Genomic DNA, 18,771 nt, shown 5'->3' on the forward strand with positions numbered 1-18,771 from the left:
TACATATTTTTTTCCTTCCCCCTCTCCATGGAGTTAGTGACAGTGCCATCTGTATTTTATGTCTTTCCCAGCATCTAGAAGAGTGCTCTGGACATAACAGGTACTTAACACATGATGGATTTACTAAATATTTTAAAAATCACACTTGGACTTTTGTGAGAGTTTACATTATCAATCTCATAATAACACACATTTTACCAATTGTATACCCACAACTTAATGACAGTTCATTTAGAGTTTTTTTCATACCTCTTTCTCAGACCTCTTCAAGTGGTTACATCTGTCTAGGAACTGATATCCTGCCATGACCCATTCTTTCTGTATCAGACTTTGAAATCCAGTAATTGTCCGAAAATAAGGATCCAGCATCACTTGAATGAGAGAAGCTACAAAACAACTCAGGTCCCTTCCTTCCTCCTCTGTGGAAAAAAAAAAAATTCAAAGAAAAAAAATTCAAAAATACAAGATAATGTCACACACTGCTAGGGACAAAAAGTCTCTAACTGCTTCAATGATTTCCATGCCTGGTTTCTGTAGTTCTATATGCCTTTCTTATTAAGTGAAACAAAATACAGTTTTGCTTCTTAGAATTTTCTAAATAATAAGTTAAGTCCTTCTGAGCAATGGAAATGAAATACTACCGCTTGCTGAACATAGCTATAGTAAAAAATGACATTATCCTTACTGGTTACTTTGTATAAAAGAAGTTTATCCTCTCCCCCTCTGGAATCTGACTTAACATTTCACACATAGAAAAATCACAATGAAATGATGGACAACCGGATAGCACAATGGATAGAATGCTGGATCTGGAACTGGGAAGACCAGAGGTCAAATTTTCTAAATAAAAATTACCTAAAAATCATCATCTAAAATTGCATCATCTAAAAATGGGCTTTTTCAGGTAACTGAAGGTCAAAAATAGAATTTCAAAACTCAAAAGGAACCTGGAGATGACCTACTCAAATCACCTCATTTTACCAATGAAGAAAATGTGAATGTATAACATAACCCTCTAATTTATTAAATAGAATATGCTGTTTAATGTATGCAGTCTTTTTTTGACAATTCAGGGTCATTTTTCATTCAATAAATTTTGCGTGTCTACTAAACACAAAATACCATGTTTGGGGAGCAGGAAGATACAAATCTGACAGTCAGTTCCTGCCTTCAAAGAGGTATAGTTAACATACAATGATATGAATAATTATTAATTAACTTACACTTTCTTAGAGTACTAGGCCTGGAGTCTAGAAGACATGAATTCAAATTTGGTTTCAGACACTTATATGTAACCCCAGGCAAGTTACTCAACCTGTTTGCCTTTGATTCCTCATTTGTGAAATGAGGTTAACAATATCACTTACCTCTCAGGGTTGTTTTGAGGATAAAATGAGATGATATTTGTAAAGTATTTTAGAAATCTTAAAGCACTATTTAAATGCAAGTTTTAATTACTATTAAACTATAATTTAATTAATGTAAGTCCCTCAGGATAATAATTAGGATACACAGGACACTCAACTGATCAACAGGCATTTAAGTGCCTAGTATGTACAAAGTACTATGCTAAGCACCAGGGATACATATACAGAAGTAAAACAGCCTCTAACCTCAAGGAACTTATATTCTATCAGGAAAAACATGTAAGTAAATAGGTACATACAGAAGAGATACAATGTTATTTGGAATGGGAGCAGAGCACCAGCATCTAGGAAAAAAGATCTCATATAGAAGGTGGCACCTTAAGTTGATATTCTAATTTGTGATTTCTAATTTCTAATTTCATTCACAGCACGGGGACAGCTAGTGCCATACATGAGAAACAGTAATTAATGCTCATTTGGTTGGACCCTGTATAATCAGGGTAGAAAGGCAGGTTGGGACCAGGTTGTGACAGATTATATTCCAGATGGAGGAGTTTATATTTTATCCTAAAGTAACAGAAAACTGGCCATTGGAGTTTAAATAGAAAGGGAGTGACATGGTCATACCTGTGTTTCAGGAAAATCACTCTGACAGCTAAATGGAAGACAGATTGGAGAGAAAAGAGATCTGAGTCAGGGAGACTGATTAGGCCATTTCAATAGTCTAGGCATGAAGTGATGAGGGCCTGAACTATGAAGAGAGGGGAATTGATGCAAGTGATGTTACAGAGATAGCAGTAAGAATTGGAAATTAACTTGATACATAAGGTGAGTGAGTGAGGAATCAGGGATGACATTAAGGTTACAAACCAAGCTGACTAGAAGGACAGTGGACATAAATAAAGAACTTTGAAGAAGGATAAAATTTTGTGGGAAAAGATAATGAGTTCTCTTTTTAGAAACACTGAGTTTAAGATACCTGAAGGACATATACTTTTAAATGTCCAATAGGCAGGTGAGGATAAGGCACTGGAGCTCAAAATCTGCACAGATATAATAGTTAAATCTATGGCAGCTTATGAAGTCACCAGGTAAGGGAGCTAAAGAAAAGGTTAAAAACAAATTTGTTTTGTATTATGTGTCATAGATAAGACCTGAATGAAGGCTTCAGGAACTCTGTGAGGATCTTAATGAATGCAATTGGTACTCAACTAGTGCAAACATGCACAGCCCTCCATATCTAACTCAGACAATGTTTTTCACTCCATCCGTCCAATTAATCCCTCCTCACTGTCCTTTCTACCCTTTGCTCAGGGAACAGTAATCAAAACAATACTAACAACTAGTTTTGGGAAAGAGTATATCAAATGAGTCCCCTATGTCTCTATAACCTTTTCAGGCCACCACATCCCTTTTATGTGCATCACTTCCCCCTATTAGAACATGAGTTCCCTAGAAGGCAAAAACTGTCTTGACTTTGTATTAGTACCCCCAGGGCTCAAACACAGTACTTGCCCAATGAATGCTTTTCATTCATTCACTTAACCATTTAGATTTTCTAAAAAAAATAATGCAGAGGCTGCTTTTTGTATTCATAACTTCCTGTTATCCATTAAGAACCTTGAGTCTGTAGGATAAATAAAGTTCAGAAGAATAGGTAAGATGCTATCAACTAAAATTCTATAGTGGAAATTAGCCAAGAAAGGATAGGATACTCAAGAATAAAATTTTGAAGACCCAAAGGGAAACAATTTAGATGAGGAAAAATGGAAATTGTCTGAAAAGACTGTTGTAGAAGCAAATAGAACTCAATAACCAAGTTAGATATTTTAAAATACAGACAAATCAATAAAAATTTAACATTTTAAAAAGTAATAGGCAATCTTTAATCTTTATGGAACCTAGCAGAGAACACTATTGTGCTATAAGAAATGATGAGCTCAATGGTTTTAGAAAAACAGAAAGACTTGCATGTAATAATGAAAAGCGAAATGAGCAGAACCAAGAGAACACTACACAGTAACAGCAATATTGTTTTAAGGATGACTTAGAGCGTGTAAGTCATTTTGACTATTACAAACACCCAAATAAACTATAACATTTAAGAAGACGCTATCTGCATCCAGAGAAAGAACTGATAAATAGAAGTATGTATAGAATAATTACATACACGTATATTATATCTGTATGTGTATATATGTATATGTGTGTCTGCATAGATACACATATACATGCATGCACACACACATATACCTATTTGAGTCCAATGATAGCCATCTCTAGCACGGGGAGAGGGAAGAAAAAAGAAATTTACATGATAATTTTGTTGTATATTTGAAAGGAATAGCAAGTTGTACATAGCGGATTTGCCATTTCATATGCAATCATCTTTTTATTCCATTATGTTAGAGAAATGCTCGCTTTATTCCATTAATTAAAAATCAAGTAATAGGCAATCAACAAATACCTGATGATTGTGCTTAATTTATCAGTATTAATAAAATTCAAATGAACATTTAAAGTATCAAATAAAATTTATTAAAAAAAAAACTACAATGTAAATAAACATTCTGTAGCCAGGTGACCAATAAAATTTAATAGCGATAGCAAAAGTATTTCTTCTTAAGTTCAAACAGCAAAATATGATAATGTACAAAGTACATTTTATATATACACATAATGTACAAAGTCCAACTATAAATATATTTTAAAACATTTTATTATGATGACTTATAAACACATTTATACAGTATAAGGTTTTCAAAGCACTTTCCTCACAACCCTATATGGTGGACAATACAAATATTTCCATTTTCCAGATAAAAAAACTGAAGGTCCGTGAGCTTAGATGACTTGACCAAGGTTAAATCTTTGAGCGGACATCTTTCTAGGACCTTTACCCTGTCCAATGCAACCCTAAATAATATCTCCAGGATACAAGTTATTAGCTATAAAGTATGCTATTACACAATCATGTCTCAAGTTGATTATTTACATTAGCACCTCTACACAGCCAAACTTATCAAGTTTTCATTATCACTTACTCTGCTTAATTAAATCATTTCTTGACAACATTACAATCTATTTACTCATAGTCTTATAATTTAGCAGGTGCAAGATGCAAAACAAAATCAGGCAAAGCATTAACCTAAAAGACAACAAAGTTGAGAAAAAGAACACTCTTTTAAGGATAAGGCTTGGCATTGTAATGATTATACATACATCATCAACTTTAAAGTGCCATGCTATACGAATGAGTTTTTTTCCATCCTTTTACCAGAAAAACTGAATGAATGAAATAATAATGACAACAATTTAGTTACAGTATTTTATGGTTTAAGAAGCACTTTTTCCTACACCAACTCTATAAAGTTGATATTACAATCCCTGTTCTATAGGTAAAGAAACTGAGGCTCAGAAAAGCTAGTAAATGTTAGAGCCAAAAAACAAACCCAGTTCCTCTGGCTCTAAGACCAATGCCATTATCATTATATATATTTTGAAATATACTTTATAACTAAAATTTCATTCCATTGTTAGAGATAAGCAAGTGTTCCTTATAGTTGACAATAATGCATTTGGCATGTAAATGTTATTTACTTGAATATAGACTATAATTACTATCATTAGAATGGTAAGAAATTTAATTAAGTACCTCGAAGGATTACTGAAAGATGTTTACTTTCCAGCACATATACAAGTTCAGCAGAATGCTTTAGGAATGCTCTAGAAAAAATAAAAGGAAAAATTATTAAACACATAAAGGCCTTAATATATTCGAACATTTAAAATTAAATATGAATACTTCATGCTATATTTACATCAAAAACTACTATGAATTTATTTAGCATTTTGCTGATGACTCATTATATCTTATAATCTTTACATTAGGAAAATTTATTAATATTTACATCATTCAAAAGAAAGTTTATACACACCTTACATACTCCAACCACCGAGTACTTTCCAGTGAAGACAACCATTTCTCATCTGTTTCTTCAAAAGGCTCTAAAATGAACAGTATTACAGATACTGTTTTAGACATATCAGACTAAATCTTAAATTACCACTAATATAATTTAAATTAAGAGGCATGCATGCCAGTTTCATTTCTGTTTTCTGCATTTCCAAAACCTGGTTTTGAGTACCTGTAATATATATTTTAAGAAATAACTTTGTATTAAGTCTTTTATCATGTATAAAAAAATTTTTGGTTTTGTACACAAATTATTAGACATATGGCTCAAATTATGTCACAAAAACATCTATCCATAAGCTTATATCTATCATAAGTCCCTGTTATCAATTATATAAAAAAGAATGAGATTACCATTAACACACAGTTGCTTAAGTTTTACAAATGCAGCTTGTATTTCTTGAATATTGGGCAAATTCTTATCCAAATCAGATTTGTAAACATCACTCCTCTGTGGATGACTTTTAGTTATTGCATTACAAATCCTGATAAAAAACAAAATCCTTTAGTTACTACATAAAAAAGGGATTTATTTACTTCTCAAGAATCAATTAGTTTTAAATGGTAAAAAGTATTTTTTTAAAAGATTACTAGTTAATTTTAAATCCCTACCATTAACTTATAACACAATATATTCCAATAGAATGAATTAATCCTCCCTTTAATAGAAAAATTTCTATTAAATCAGTATTCATATTAATAAAATAAATAACAAAAGCTTACTTTATGGAGTAAAAATTTCCAATTTGTTTAAAAGTAAGGTAAAAATAAATTAGAAAAAGAAAAAAGGGATATCTGTAAACTCACTAGTACTAGTAACCAACATTTTCAATGGAATCTTGCTGATATTAACAGCTACAGGAAAGAGAAAAATGGGAAGTATGATCTTAAGGGACTTTGAATTCTTGTTTCATTAAATATGACTTCTTCAATCATGCTAGTACAAAGAACACTGGATTGTAGAGGTTAAGACTTGAGTTCAAGTCCCAATTCTGTCATTAACGTATAGATAATCTTGGGCAAAACAACCTGTCTGTGCCTCAGTTTCTTCAAATATAAAAGTGAGGTTAAAGTATTTCTGAAGTCCTTGCCAGTTCTAAATATCATTTTATTCACCTATTGTTATATATATTTACACCACTACCATGCAATAAGTCATTTATATAATGTGATTTGGCTACTAAAATGTTTAGCTATCCACTGGCCTCAGATATAAAACTTAAATCTACAACATTTGGTCTAGTTTTCTCAACTGTACATCTGCAAAATAAGGCGGATGGACTAGGGAGTGTTTAAGATCCCTTTTACGCTTTAAACCCTATGATTCTATAAATATTTGTCAATATGAAACCCATTCAACAGACTAGACTGGTGGGTTGAAATCAAGGAAATATTTGAAGTGACTGATAACAACTTTTCTGTTGCTACTAATAAAGACCAATGCTCTCAAGTAAGTTTATATAGCTAGTTCATAATGTTTAAAGGTTTGCAAAACACTTTACATATATTATCTCATTTGATCTATATTAATTCTTTAATTTTCTGGTCTTAGCTTAAAGAAGTGGTAGGTAAGTGATTTACCAGAACATATTCTCTAACCATCTCAGATTAATAGATTATTGTACCTACAAATAATCTGTCAAAAATAATAACATCTCATACCAGAATGCAAATTTCTTGATTACCTTTGGTCTATTTTTTTCTGTTGCAATACATCTTTTATGAGGGCCATTCTTATAAGAGCGCTACCATTAGAGTGATTCCAGCACCACAACTAGAAAGAAACAAAGTACAATTACTAAACCTGTCACAAGATATTACTTAATATTAATCAAATAGAATAAAATTCACACTTACTGGCATTCGTCTTCCAATAAAAGAATGAGAATAGAGCTTTAGATCTTGATCTGCCAAAGAAGACGGAACTACAAAGTATTCTGGAAGGCTGGAAAAGGGAAGGGAAAAAAATAACAACTTCATATTAAAATCATAAAATCACTGTCCTACAGATCCTAAAAAGTTTGCATAAGTCAGTAATACGATCAATTTACAAATATAATTGCAAGAGTCAGAAAACCAAGGTCTGATGTCCCTCTGGGTCTCAGTTTCCCTTATCTGTAAAATGCTGACAATAAGAGCTAGACTAGCTGCCTCAGAGAGTAGATGTTGCTGAGGAAGTGCTCTGTAAATTGTAAAGGACTGTATAAATGCCAGCTGTTATTTCAAAGGATCTGTGATCTCATCAATATGTGTTTTCCTCTATCAACACTTTTTAATTCTGTCATTCTTGTCCACATTCTTCCACAGATTTTCCACGTATCATTCTAGAGCTTTCTTCTAAATCCTTTTTACAGTTTAAGCATCCCGAGGAGCATCTGGGCCATTTGTTACATCTTGCTCACATCACCTAACCAGATAACCTACTTTCATGGTCAAACATTTTCTCAATGATAATCTGTACACCAACTTCTTCAGTGTTGGTTCAACATTTTGTGGTTTACTATTAACAGCTGACAATTTAAAAAAACTTTACATTTTAAAAAAGTCCTTTATATCCAATATCTCATTTGATCCCCCACAACATCATAATAGGTAGTACAGAAGAACAGGGAGCTTAAGTGACATGGCTAAAATGTTAAAGAGTTAGGATGAAAATTCAGGCTTTCCTATTCCAAATTCAGTGTTCTCTGTATTGTACCAAAGCTGTTCCATGCATACTTAGGTGTGCTGGGTGTATGGTCAGGGAGGGGTAGAGAAGTGTGTTCGCAGTTCATGAAGGGGAAAATAGGAAATTCCAATCAAATAAGATGGTCATTTGACAAAGATGTTTGGAAGTCCTCCCTCCAAACTCAAAATTTCATGGTTCTAATTGTCCACACCTTAACTTTCTTAGTAAATGAAACACATTAAATACAGAGCCTAAAATGTGGCTGTCATTCAAATGTCTGTTGAACTAAAATATGTGACAATTTTAAGTCAATACAAAGTAAGGCAGAAGACATTCCTCAACAGAGGCAAATGCTTTGAAGGCTGGTCCAGTTCTGTTCCTACCCTAAAGGTGTGTAATCGGGAAATGTACAAGAGTTTCCTGACCTCATTATCAGAACTACACCTGACAATTCTAGTTCAACTGAATATAAGCTTCTCTGGAGAAGGAACCCTCCTTCCCATCGCTCACACCACATTTTCCCTCTCTACTACTGGCAAGATGAAAACAGGATTTATGAGGGGAGGGGAACTGCTAGGATTCCTCCTATATGGGACTGTGATTCCAGACTTCAGTGCTCTATTATTAAAGAGGAGAGCCTACCTAATTAAGGTTAATCTGCCTATACTCTTGATCCTATCCCCCTTCAGTCTTTTCCATCAATTCTCCTCCCACTTTCTAGTCTTTTCAATCTTTGCCTTTGCCTGAAAGCACCCTCAGAAGTCTCTCCCTACCTTAAACAAGTCATTCTTTTACTTGACTACACTATTTGCCAATACTGTCTTATTTCTTTCCTTGTCATCTTATTCATTTCTTAATTCACTGAAATCTGGATGATGCTACCACTACAGTTCAATGATCTGCCCTCCAATCACTAAACAGAATTTCTTTTTCCAGGTTCTCATTCTCTTTGACCTTTGTAGCACTGAATATTTTGTTTACTAACCTGTCTCCCTGAAATTTCTTCCTTGGTTTCTGACATTCTACTGTCCTGGTTCTCTTCCTACTTCCGTGTTTTCTTCTTTGCTGGCTCCCCTCCCACCTGCCAACCCAGTTACTACAGGCATGTCCCACTGCTCAGCTCTCAGTGAATTGTTCCTCATTCTATGCCCTCCTTTCCAGAAAGGAATCCCACTTACCTTAGATTACTTATGCAAAAATTGCTTAATCCATCCCCATCCCTGATCTCTCTCCTGAGTTTCAGTTAGAATAATGATGTCTGGAACTGCTAAGAAAGAGCAATGGGCCTTGAGCTTGAATTTTTGTCCCACATCTCTGACTACTGAACCTCTCCCAATTTTCATTCCCATATCTGTCTGAAGAACCTCTTGATTTACACATCGATGTTTGCAGAATATCTGTACTAGGATATTGTCACCCCAAATTCAGCATGTTAAACAAAATATCTTTCTCTCTAAATCAGTTCTTCTTTGGACTTTGTTTTTTTCTGTTTGTGTTTCTCCCAGTGTCAGAAGCTTAGAGTCATATTGGAGCTTTCCTTTTTCCTTTTTTTAGCTTTCATTCTACCCTTTGTAACATCTCTGAAATTGATTTCTTCCTTTTCATTCCTACAACCCCACCCTATTCTGATCCTTGAACACCTCAGAGTTGGACTGCTTTATGTCAGTCAGTAACTAGCATTTATTAAGTACCTATGTGCCAGGCACTGGATGAAGTGTTAGGATACAAAGGCAAAAGATAGCACTTTTCTCAAGAAGCTCACAATCTAATGGACACAACCATGAAATAATTATGTACAAAAAAGACATATAGATGATAAAATAGAGATGACCAATAGAAGGAAGGCTCTAGTTTTAAGGGAGATCAGAAATAGCTTCCTGTAGAAGGTGAGCCATTAGCTGAAGGTTGAAGGAAGCCAGGGAAGCTAGGAGGCAGAGATCAGAGGGAGAGAGCTTCAGGCAGTTGAAACACTTGGGAATTTGAGAGGGGGTCAAGTGTGAGGAACATCAAGGAGGCCAGTATCACAGTAACCTTTTCTCTTATCCTACATTTTGTCTTTTCTCTGGAGTCCACTATGCATGATGATGCCAGATTAATATTCCTAAAAACATCACTTTGGACATAGTGTCTCTTTTTTTCCTCAAAAACTTTCAACAGTTCTCTATTTCCAGGAAGACAAGGCCCAAATTCCTGGGCCTGGTACTTAGGTCCTCTACAATGAGGCCCTGGTTCAAGTCCCATTGCTCCTTCTTGGCAGTTCCAGACTTCATTTTTCTAACTCCTGTAGGGCTTAATGCCTATTTTACTCATTTGATACAAGGCATGCAAGGTCTTGGGCAGCTAGGTGGCACAATGGATAGAGTTCTGGGTCTTGAGTCAAGAGGACCTGAGTTCAAAATTCAGCCTCAGTCATTTTCTAGCTCTGTGACCCGAGGCAAGTCACTTAACCTTGTCTGCCTCAGTTTTTCATCTGTAAAAAGAGCTAGAGAAAGAAACGGCAAATTATTCCAGTATCTTTGGCAAGAAAGCCTCAAATAGGGTCACAACAAGTTGGATGTGACTGAAATGACTGAACAATAATATAAGGTCTTGAATTACTTATTTGTTTTACATCTCTAAGAATGGTATAAATCTTCGGTGGGCCAGAGAAATTCTATGTAGTTCTACCGCAGTGTATGGTACAAAGTAAGCATTCAATAAATAGTTTATTGTTGATATGGACCTCAGGCTTAGGTCCTAAGAATACGGTCTTCAGGGGTGAGGCAGGACGTTTTGGAAAGTACATCTCTTGCTTGGTCAGCTATATCTTCCTGCCCATATCACTCCATTTCCTAATCCTGTACAAAGAACTACTGCCTTGTCACTTATCACCCACATGAATAGCCATTACTTTGAATGCCAAATGAAATATTTAATAAGTGCCTACTTGTGCAAAGCACCATGCTTTGCCCTGAACAGAAAAATAAAAAATCAAAACAAAACAGAAAATCCCTACTCTAAAGCAGCTTATGTTGAAATCAGCACAGACAGGCTAACTTCTCCATTGGGGGCAGGGGGGGGGAACAACACAATTTTAAGGACAAAATATATGTTAAGGGGTGAGGATCACATGTATATAAAATACATGAACAGGACATATAAGGAAGATTGTAACCCAGAAGTATTAGGACCAGTCCTGATCCAGAAGGGAGGAGTTAGGCAATTACTAACTATAAAACTTGCTCTTGCTTCTATACTCAGCTCACTGATCCCTTCAAAGGAGGTATGCCTACTTCTCTCGAAAATCAAAAGGACGCACTTCAACCTCTTTAATAAAAAGTCTGAGACACCAGTCTTTGAACTGAGTCTGGGGTCTTCTTTATAACATAAATGACCTAGGAGCTGATGAGAGTTGTAGATAATAAGTACCTGAAAAGCCATTTCCTTTCCCAGGGATTTCCTGCTAATCATTATATCCTTAGTTATCTATCTTTACAGTATGAACACTAAATTTAGGGACAGATTCTAGTCTTGACTGAAGTAGTTTTATATAAAAGATGTTTACCATACTAACTTTTTAAAAAGTTTAAATCAACTCTAATTCTGCTAAGTTTTCATGTAAAATTTGGTGTCAAGAGGTTCAAATTTGATTTTATTTTATATAATGCATTCTTCACAAAACCAGTTTATTAAATTAACATCTTAATTAAAAAATGAAATTTCATAATTCATTCCTGAAAATTTTCCAATAAGCAATTGCTAAATGATTTTCAAAATAAAGTTGTTTTTTTTTTTTTTTTTAAAAAGCAATCTATTACTATTAAAAATACTCTTGGAAAAAAAGAAAAAATACTCTTGGTTATGGTAAACATTTTCATTTTGTTAATTCCTTTTTTTTATACAACATGGCAGAAGATTATTTGATTGTTTACTTGTCATCAAGCTGAAAATTTCTATCACAACCAACTCAATAATACTATGTGCTAGTCCCTGTTGTAGGCACCGGTGATCCAAATACAAAGAATAAAGCAATCCCTACTCACAATGAGCTTATTATATTTTAATGGGGGAGATAATTAGTACTTATACAAATATATGCAAAGCAGTTATTGAAAAAAAAGTGATAAAGTATTTTAGAAAGAAAAAACAAAGGAGGTAAACCGTGGGCTGGATTCTGATTTCTGGAGTGTAGAACAAAGCAATTAAATTGATAGGGGGTATGGGCAGAAAATCCTTGGAGCAGGACACTCAGGAAGAAGCTAGAACTAATCGAAAAAAATCTTTACAACAAGTTTCTCTGATAAATATCATTTTTAAGTTTTTTGAGAAATGATTCAAATTTAGAAGAAAATAAATCTTTCCCCATTTGATAAACGAAGAGGAAATTTTCTGGGGAAGAAATTCAAATACTCAGTAGTGAAAGAAATGAAAAAAGTTCACTGAATCACTAAAAATTAAGGAAACTCAAATAAAAAAAGAAGCTAGAACTAAGAGTTATGTTCAGATGTGCTGTTTCGAAAACAAAGAAACAGACTAGAGAAGTCAATCTTTAAAAGTACTGAATAGAGGATCTTTCACATGCTAAGTCTAGGGTTAACAAAAGGTACAGGTTATATAGTACTATTGAAGGAGCAAGTACTTATTAAGTACCTATTAAGTACAAGGCACTGGGGGTACAAAGACAAAAGCAGAAAGCAAAAAGTTTCCGCCCCCAGGAAATGAGGCGCAAAGTAGATAGAAGGCTGACCTAAAATTAGGAGTTCAAATTTGATCTCCAGACTTACTAGCTGTGTAAGCTAGTCATGAGGAAGTCACTTAACCTCCATATGCCTCAGTTTTCTCAACTATAAAATAGGAATAATAATAGCACCTACCTCACAGGGTTGTTATAAGGATCAAGTGAGATATGTGTAAAAAATAAAATAAAAGCCTAGCATAAAAGTCTGGTACATAGTAGGTACAAGATAAATGTTTATTCTCTTCCTTAGTTCTTCCCACTTTGAGGAGCTTATAGCTAGCCACGGGAAAAAACATGCATATTTAGGTATATTAAAAAACAAACACAAGGTGATTTGGGAAAAACTTCAAGTGGTTGTGACAATCAAGAAAGGTTGCACATAGAAAGTCTTAGAGAAAACTGAGGATTCTGAAAGATTAAAGTTAGGAGTGAATCTATTCTAGACACAGGAAATAGCCAGGAAAAAAGCATGGAAGTGGGTGGAGTGCCACTAATGAGGAATAGTGGCCATTTTGGCTGGACCAAAGTACACATGGAAGGGAATGCCTAATGAGCTTGGAAAGGGTAAGGTTTTGAAAGGCTTTAAATCCCCAAATTTATAGTTACTAGAATGACATGGTCAGACCTGAGATTTAGGAAAAGCAGACGGGGAACTGTGATGTAAAGGAAGGATTGAAGAAGGCAGAAACTTGAGGCAGAGAGACATATTAGAACTCAATAGGGCCTAAACTGAGGTGGTAATTGTGAGTGGAAAAGGGAACAAGAGGTGAGAGAGGCAACGATGGCAGAAATGGGAAGATGAGTCAGAGTGAAGAGTAATGATAGGACCAGTGTTGCCCTGATGCAGGTTCTATTCCCCCAACCAACCCAGTACCTCTTCTCCTTCCCTAATCCTTAGGAAACAGCTTTCCTAAAAAGGACACAAGTCACTTAAAGGCACAAAAAGTCCCAGCCATAGGCAGCTGAGGCACCTCAGACTTGGTAGTTTTCTTAAGACCACACAAATCACCACGTCCATCATTATTTCCTACCCTAACTATCAGACATGTTTCCATGCAGAATTGAGAGTGGCTATGTCCAAAGAAGCTAAGTGCCACTGTATCCTTGTTTCATATCCTTGCTGCATCAGAGCAAGGTAAACCTCCTTTTGTTAACTGTTCAATGAGTTGAGACCGCTGGTGTTAAGAGCTACTTCCAACACAAGTCAAGGATGACATCAAGATGCTTAACCTGGCTAGGAGAATGGTAGAACCCTTGAAAAAAGTTCAGGAGAGGCAGGACTGAGGGGAAAAATAATGAGTTCAGTTTTAGAGGTTTATAGGAGATATATACATACATACACACACACACACATACACATATGTGTATGCATGTATTTGGATATGTTGTATTTTGGAGTTTTATGGGAGATAAATCTATATTTACACATATATCCAGTTAGCAGTTGTTGGCACAGGCTGGAGCACCAAAGGGAGATTAATGCTGGAAATACAGACCTGAGAGATCTGCATAGAGATGAAAATTAGACCCACAGCAGATGATGAAGTCATAAGAGAGAGACCAGAGAGAGAAAAGTAGGCCCAAGATTGAACCTTAAAAGGTACAGTTTGGGAAAGGGTGCATTAGAGATGACAATCCAACAAAGCAGACTAAGAAGCAACAGAGAGATAAGTAGGAGGAAAATCAAAAAAGTAGTGTCACAAAAACCCAAGGAGTAACATTCAGAAGGAAATGGTGGTTAACAGCATCAAATACTTCAGAGATATGAGAAATTCTTCAAAGAGAATGAGGATTTCATAAAAGATTAGATTAAGAGATCATCTTAATTAAAGTTAATATCACAAATTAAAAGCAAGCGATACCAATACACTTTAATTACTAAAGAGAGCATTTTTTCTTGCTAAATGTTGATATTAAAAAAAAAAACAACTTACCAAGTAGAAATCATGTAGCCCTCATTAATTGAACAAACTCTCCATTCTGAGGCACCTGTCCTCTTGATTTCTCTATCCCAATCAGAGAAAGTTTCAAATAAAGGAGTTTTTTGAATACTACCACCAGTTACTCCTCCACCTCCAGGGTCTATTCCATTAATGTTTTTAGCTGTAGAAAAAGCAATATAATTTACAATTTTTAAAAGTTGTGTTTTATAATCTTCTTGGTTAAATCTCCAATTCCCTTCCCTGGTTACTTTCATTAAAGGTCTTGCCTACTACTTAAAGAGATCCCACATTTAGCCTAAGGCCTCTATACTAATCTACTCACCCTTCTCTCAAAAGTTCATAGAAGAGGTATCCCTTACCTTCTCTTAATAATATAACTGCTCCACCTCTGGCCTAGATTGAACCCATTCCTTTCCAATGTCTGAAGAATCTTACTCCTCGCTTATCCCTTCATCCTATAACTTCTTTCCAATGGCTCCTTTCTTTCTGCAATCCAGCATACGAAACACCTAGTCTGAAGAAACTATCCCTGATTAGATACTATTTCTATCTCCTCACTATCAAACTTTTCACCAGTTTAAGTCTACTGCTTCTATTTTTACTCCCTCCTTAACTCTTTTAATCTAACTTCCATTATCACTCTACTGCACCTGGTTGCTGACGACAGCTTTATTAACAAGGTCAAATCGTCTTTTCTCTTCCCATGTCCTTAGTCTCTGCTACACCTGGCACTTTTTGACCATCCGCTCAGTGAAGGGTTAATACTAGTTGGGAAATAATGGAAGCGCTCACTAACTTCAGCACCATTCTCCTGGTCAGGTCCTCCATTACTTCCCTCATTCTCTCTTACTCCCAAATGGCGTGTTAGCCCTTAACCCTGTGTTCTCTCTCCAATGACTCTGTGGAAGGATTCATGGATTCGTAATGGCCTCAGCACTCTACTGTGCTGAAGGTTCCCAACTATGCAGTTTTTAGATCATTATCTCCATCTACCTAATAGACAATTTCATTTAGACGTAAAATTATTACCTCAGACTCATCAGATCTCAAATTAAAATCATCTCTACCCTTCAAAAGATCCCTTTACAAATTAATTCTCTTTAAAAAAAGCATCATTATTGTTTCAGTTGTGAAGGCTCAAAACTTTGAAGCAATTTTTATTTCCTCTTTCTCTGTCTTTCCTTATAGAAAATCAGTCATCTTTCCCTTAAAATCATTACTTCAGCATCCCCACTATTATTACCTTAGTTGAGGTTCCCATCATTTCATGCCTGGATTACAGCTAGTATTCTTAGCTCTACACTAACTGCTGCTGACACTCCTGTAACACCAATCTTCCACAATGGCTAGTTTTACTCACATTAGTTTGTTGCTCTGAAACTGCAATTCTCCATCAATTACTAAATCTATTCCTATACTTGGCCTTCAGGGCACTCTATAATCAGTCCCCAATCTTATCCAATCAACCTCATTTTCAGCAACAGTTTTAACAGTGAGGACTCTCTTCACTGTTCCAGAGATGTTATATTCATTCCTAAATGTTTTCATCTGTTCTACTCACTGACCCAAAATAAGTTCTCTCCCTTCAACCTATCCGTCAAGTTTTGGCTTGAAATTATAAATATATGTAAACTTTAGATACATTTATAAAAATTTATATTAAAATGTTTTAAAAAGAATTTTATTTTATAATAATGCTTTTTTATAAAATAAGTTTTATTTTATAAAAGCTTATTTTAGAAATCTTTGTTGATTGATCTAGTTTTCACTAAGTCTAATATTTACAGTCTGTACCACACAATTTATCACTTGGTTACAGACTTACAAACAACTCATAGATACAAAGAGCCATTGAAGAACTCATTATGCCCTTCTATTATCAAAAGAGCCCTTAAATGCCATAGATGCTGCTGTTTGGGAGGTGGGGGAGGGAGAGGGGAGAGAAAGGAGAAATTCGGTTTTTAGGACAAATGTAGATTCAGAAGTAGAGAATGGGAAAATGTTGGGCTGGGACACCAAAATCAGATACTCAGTGACATGAGATCACTGATTAATAAGGGAGATGAAAACTACAAAGTGAGAAGATGTCAAAGCCAAATCTGACTTATTTCAAAATTATGCTTAGATTCAGTCCTGTACTCAAGAAAAACAGATGAAGTTCTCCTCTTTCTTGAACCAAATGGTCCCCTCTTCCCAGGATCTTAAAACTAACCTCCTAAAAGTATGGTATATTACTAGTAATATTAGTGCAATCCTAGTAATACTAATGTTTACTTAATATAGTATTATACTTTATGGATATTATGGATTTAGTAGATTTCTTACCATCTTATTTAGGGACCTACCCATGATTTATAAGGCAATTTTAAAGAGAAAATGTATTTTGAATTCCAAACAGCTGACATACAAATGAACTGTCATTACACGACTCTTTCTGTTTTGGGAATAGCCTTGTAATGCTGTCTTAGATTATTTTCTGTTTCCTATTTGTAAGTCTTGTTGCTATTATTAAATTGAAAACTCAGTGGAAGACTAGATCTTTCATGAAATGTATATTCCTCACAGTGCTAAGGCACATAGTAAAAGTATTTGCTGGTTGACCAGAATTACTTTTTTTCTCCTAACAGGATGGGTAGGGCAAAAGTGCCAATCCACAGTCACTAGCAAACAAAGATTTTTCTAGATCAAGATATTCCCCAATTTTTATAAAAATTAAATTCATATAAACACAGAGTCTGAAGAGCTATACAGATGAGTGTTACCTGGTATCACTGTTAACTCCTGAGATTTGATGGCAGAACTGTTTCATTTCTATAATGCCTGCCTAGATAAACATTGGCTGTCCTATGTTAGTTCCTATTATATACATTCTTCCCAAACCATCACTGTAAACTATTATCATAAATAGAAATTTAGTACTTTAAAAATCTAAGTGGCTTTCACTAAACAATTTTACATCAGCTTTTGTCTACATCACTTCAAAGATTATATACTTTTTAACTATCCTTTATTTTCTTCCCAATTCAAGAAATGTAAACATAACTCAAGCTACCAATAAATAAAATATATATTTTTAAAAATTCAACAGGAATCTCTTTAATCAGAATATATGTCAGAATGACCTATGGTAAACCATTTAACATGACTACTATATTTAAAGAAGGCTGGTTTTGATCTAGGTCCTTTTCAAATGACAATCTGACAACCTCCAATTCTTCTAACAGCGTTTTCCTTTTTAACTACTGCATATGATATCCTTTAAATCTTCCATATTTTGGAATTTTCTACATGAAAACCTAATAGTAATGTGAAATGAAGGTAATAATATTCAATATGTTCATATTTACCCGGATTGTGGTACTTTTCCCCAACGTATTCAAACGCAAAGAGTAGCTGGAGATCTGTTGGCTGAGAATAATGAGCTATTGCAAGGCACACCTAGGAAAAATTCTACACTTAGAATTTTCATTTAATAATTAGCACTATTAAATGTACAGTACTGGTAAATATCATCTTGTGACAGCTAAGCCTTTTTGATCAAATAAAGTTCAAAGCCCCAAAATTTTTTTTAAAGTGACATGTTTTTTCCCCCAAAACAATATTTTATTATTGGCAAGTTATTATTAAACATGAATGCACCAAGTTTTATATCCAGCACAGGTTTTAAAAGGGCAACTAAGTGACGCAACAGGTAAGATTGCTGGGCCTGGAGTCAGAAAGACTCATCTTCCTTGAATTCAAATCTGGCCTCAGACATTTACTAGCTATGTGACCTTGGGCAAGTCACTTAACCTTGTTTGCCTCAGTTTCCTCATCTGTAAAATGAGCTGGAGAAGGAAATGGCAAAACACTCCAGTATCTTTGCCCGAGAAAACCTCAAATGCGTTCACGCAGAGTTGGACACAACTGAAAAATGACTTAAAGACAACAACAAATGCCCATACTCACCAGACCTACAAAATAAATTCAATGAATAAAAAGACCTACAAAGAAATGAAAGACAAAGTAGTGCAAAGAAGTCCACTTCAGTATGAATGTGTGGAGGTTGGCCTAAAATAAGGAGATAAAAAGGCACTACATTCTGCCCCATCTGTCTTCTT

The 18,771-nt window shown here is 34.8% G+C and overlaps 1 protein-coding gene across 1 annotated transcript in view; it reads right to left on the reverse strand.

Moving 5' to 3' along the window:
• MTMR10 (myotubularin related protein 10) overlaps positions 1-18,771 on the reverse strand; it is an 80,484-nt gene that overhangs the window by 18,107 nt on the left and 43,606 nt on the right. Inside the window, exons 6-13 of the mRNA XM_027851494.1 lie at positions 18,019-18,109; positions 14,663-14,831; positions 7,201-7,288; positions 7,029-7,117; positions 5,698-5,828; positions 5,306-5,375; positions 5,023-5,093; positions 250-419 (exon numbers count right to left, since the gene is read on the reverse strand). Coding sequence (XP_027707295.1) covers positions 250-419; positions 5,023-5,093; positions 5,306-5,375; positions 5,698-5,828; positions 7,029-7,117; positions 7,201-7,288; positions 14,663-14,831; positions 18,019-18,109 — 879 coding nt within the window. The remainder of the gene's footprint in view (positions 1-249; positions 420-5,022; positions 5,094-5,305; positions 5,376-5,697; positions 5,829-7,028; positions 7,118-7,200; positions 7,289-14,662; positions 14,832-18,018; positions 18,110-18,771) is intronic.

This window comes from Vombatus ursinus, unplaced genomic scaffold, assembly GCF_900497805.2.
Source record: "Vombatus ursinus unplaced genomic scaffold, bare-nosed wombat genome assembly UNPS02009205.1, whole genome shotgun sequence".
Lineage (NCBI taxonomy): Eukaryota > Metazoa > Chordata > Mammalia > Diprotodontia > Vombatidae > Vombatus > Vombatus ursinus.